At 58.1% G+C, this 2,958-nt stretch overlaps 1 protein-coding gene across 1 annotated transcript in view; it reads left to right on the top strand.

Annotated features, from left to right (window-relative positions):
- Positions 1-2,958, top strand: part of SHH (sonic hedgehog) — a 12,692-nt gene that overhangs the window by 2,489 nt on the left and 7,245 nt on the right. Inside the window, 1 exon segment of the mRNA XM_019472721.1 lies at positions 2,808-2,952. Within this exon segment, the coding sequence (XP_019328266.1) occupies positions 2,808-2,952 (145 nt within the window).

Here is a 2,958-nt window from a genome sequence, read left to right as displayed (position 1 = left end):
GAGGGGCTGCCCTTGCCCACCCTCCCCCGGGCACGGCCGGGTCCGCAGCGCCCCGAGGTGCCGTCCTGCCGCCGGCCTCCCTGCCTTGCTTTTCTCTCCTTCCCTCTCTCCCTCGGCCGGCAACCTCTCGTTAAATCCCAGCCTTTAAACGCCTGCTTCGCGAGCCCTTCAACCATGGAGAGATCTTCCCTGAATGGAATCGTTAAACTTGCGGAATAGTTGCCGAATGCATTAGCCGCTAGTTAATATTAACTCCAGAAGGTGGGGGGGAAACGCAAACAGAGGTAGGTAAGTCAGGTTCTCAACTTTGCAGGTGACAACAGCAGTTTGCTGAAGGCTCCCCCCTTCCTCCCCTCCCTCCCCCCCACCCCAGCCATTGGCTGGATCCGGGGGAGAGATAAGGAGGCCAGGTCAGTATGATAAAGCTGGAATTTGTACGAAATAAAATAGCAATCTCGTGTAATGCAGGCACACAACCGGTGCGTGATGTGAGGAATTTAGAGATCAACTTGGCATTTAGGAAGCCCACCAGGTTGTTTACACTGACAGGTACCTGTTAAGTGTTTCCTTCAAGCAATTCATTTGTGAAGAGATTAGGAGCTGGCAGGAGAGGGCTTGTTGAACAACTTTGCCTCCACACAAAGCGTTAGTGGAGGCAGCCCTGCTGAGCTTCACGGTGGCTGAACAGAATTGGGCTTGATTTGTGGCACACGACCCAATGAATTAATAAATAGTCTGGGCTTCACGGCTTTTGACTCTGACAATCCAGCTCAGGCGGTATAAAAGGGAGGAAAGTCCTTTAGGACGTGTTTTCTTCTTCTTTATTTCGCCTGGAGCCGGGAGCTGGTGCTGGCAGGGCCGCAGCGGCAGGAGCCCCTGGGCGCTGCCCGCCCCGCTGCCCGCACCCCTGCCCGCCCCCGCCCCTCCGCGCCCGCTGCGAGCAGCGGCGGGGGACGCTACAGCCCCTTCGCACGCAGGGGGCGGCTTCGTGTCGCGCAGGGCTGTCGCCTTATCAGTAGCTGAGACGTTTGATCCTTCGCCCCCTTCCCCCTGTAAATCAGTGGAGGAGCGTATCCATCCTCTCAGGTGTGCGAGGGAGAGAGGAGAAAAAATAAACCAAGCTCAACTTCCTTGTGCTGCTGCGCTTTGCTGCCGGGAACGGTGCTGAAACCCAAACACCCGGCTCTTTCCATGAGACGGTAGGCCAAAGAGTCCAAAGTGAGCTCACGATTGCGTTTTATAGCTCTCGGGGACCTGTGTATTGCTGGAATTGCTTTTTATGGCTGTTGATAGACACACGGGAACTTTCTCGTTGAGCAACCTTGTCACGTCCCTATAAGTAGCGTCGTCGGGATAATGGAGGGGCTTTGCCTTTCTGGGAGCTGTGAAGGGGGCCTTTGCGGTCTGTTACTGGGCGTGCTGGGAGCACACTGGGAAGAACGGTCCTGCAGAAGGCCAAGCATCCCAATCAGGCCAGCAAAAGTGAGGGAAGAGCACTTTACTGCATCCCACCGTGGTTTTAATCCACATCGATATTTGCATCAAACGAGCCACATCGTGTATATCCACGAGTTATTTTCCTCTAAAAAGGGGGGGAAAAACTTGGCAACGTGTGTGTTTCCAACTCTGTACCTTTAGTCAAGCGCTTTTCAATGCTTTCGGTGCTGATTTCCTATTTCTGGGGGGCTGTGAGTCCTTTTCCCCTGCCGCTGGCATGCCTATCCCCCCCCTTGGCTAAGGTAGGAATCCCCCCCCAAACTTTCAGGGTTTCATTTAGAGCTCACCCCCCTCCACCGCCCCCCATCCCGCCCCCTTCCCCCCGCCCATCCCGCCCCCCTCATTCGCTCGGTCCCCCTCGGTCCCCTGCAGGGCCCTGTTCGGCCCCAGGGAAGGCCGGTGGCTCTGGAGGGGCGATGGAAAACCCTGTAGTGCTTCTCCACGGAGTTGGAAACGTTTCACTCCACACAAAGGGTCTCCTAGCTTGCATAGCATCCCTGCTTCGCTTAACTTCCCTCCTTGGCCCTCCCTTGCTTTTCATCTTCCCACTAAGAGCTATATTATTGTATGGATTTGCTCGGCTTTGTAGGCGAGCGCCGATGTATGTTTGAAGCGGAGTGAATGCTCCCAGCCCATGCTGCTTTGAGGGCTCTAATGAGTGATGGGCGAAGGGAGAGAAAAAAAAAAACAACCCCCCCCTCCCTCCAGCACATAAAGGCTGTTAACATGTATTGAGACCCCTTTCAACACAGAATTAAGCTGAAAAGACCCGTAGAGACATTCCGGGGGGGAATCCGTGACTCCGAGATACATGGCGAGTGTTTGTTCTCGGCAGAAACTTCGCTCTCGGGAAAGGGGACAGGGCACTTAGCGGCAGGAATTTGCTCCGTGCAGGTGGCTTTGAACCGACACACTCGCACCCCCGACACCCCCGCACGACAGCGCCGGTGGTGGGGCGGGGGGGGTCCCCCTGCCCCTGCGGCAGGTGCCGGGAGAGAGGGCGGCTCCGTCCCGGTGGGTCTTCGTGGCGTTTCACCCCCTCTTCCTCCCGTGTCCCCAACTTTCATCCTCCTCCTCACCTGCCTCCCCGTCCCTCCCTGGCAGCGGGGGAGAAGATGCTCAGACCTGGCTCGGCCCAGCTTTGGCGGGGGGGGGACGGGGGGACGGGGACACGACTACCGCGGGTTTGGCTGGGGAGAGAGGGCAGGATGCGGCCCTGGGGGGGATGGATTGTGAAGGGGGGCTCTGCTCCTGGCTGCAGCAGTGCCCCCCCGCAATGCGCCCTTCCCCGTGTGCTCGTATCCCCGCAGCGCTGCAAGGACAAGCTGAACGCCCTGGCGATCTCGGTGATGAACCAGTGGCCCGGGGTGAAGCTGCGGGTGACCGAGGGCTGGGACGAGGATGGCCACCACTCCGAGGAGTCCCTGCACTACGAGGGCCGCCCCGTGGACATCACCCCCC

The sequence above is a fragment of the Aptenodytes forsteri genome, unplaced genomic scaffold (genome assembly GCF_000699145.1).
Source record: "Aptenodytes forsteri isolate BGI_AS27 unplaced genomic scaffold, ASM69914v1 Scaffold21, whole genome shotgun sequence".
In the NCBI taxonomy this organism is placed as follows: domain Eukaryota; kingdom Metazoa; phylum Chordata; class Aves; order Sphenisciformes; family Spheniscidae; genus Aptenodytes; species Aptenodytes forsteri.
The sequence above is the reverse complement of the archived record's forward strand: the minus strand, read 5'-3'. Positions and strand labels throughout refer to the sequence as shown.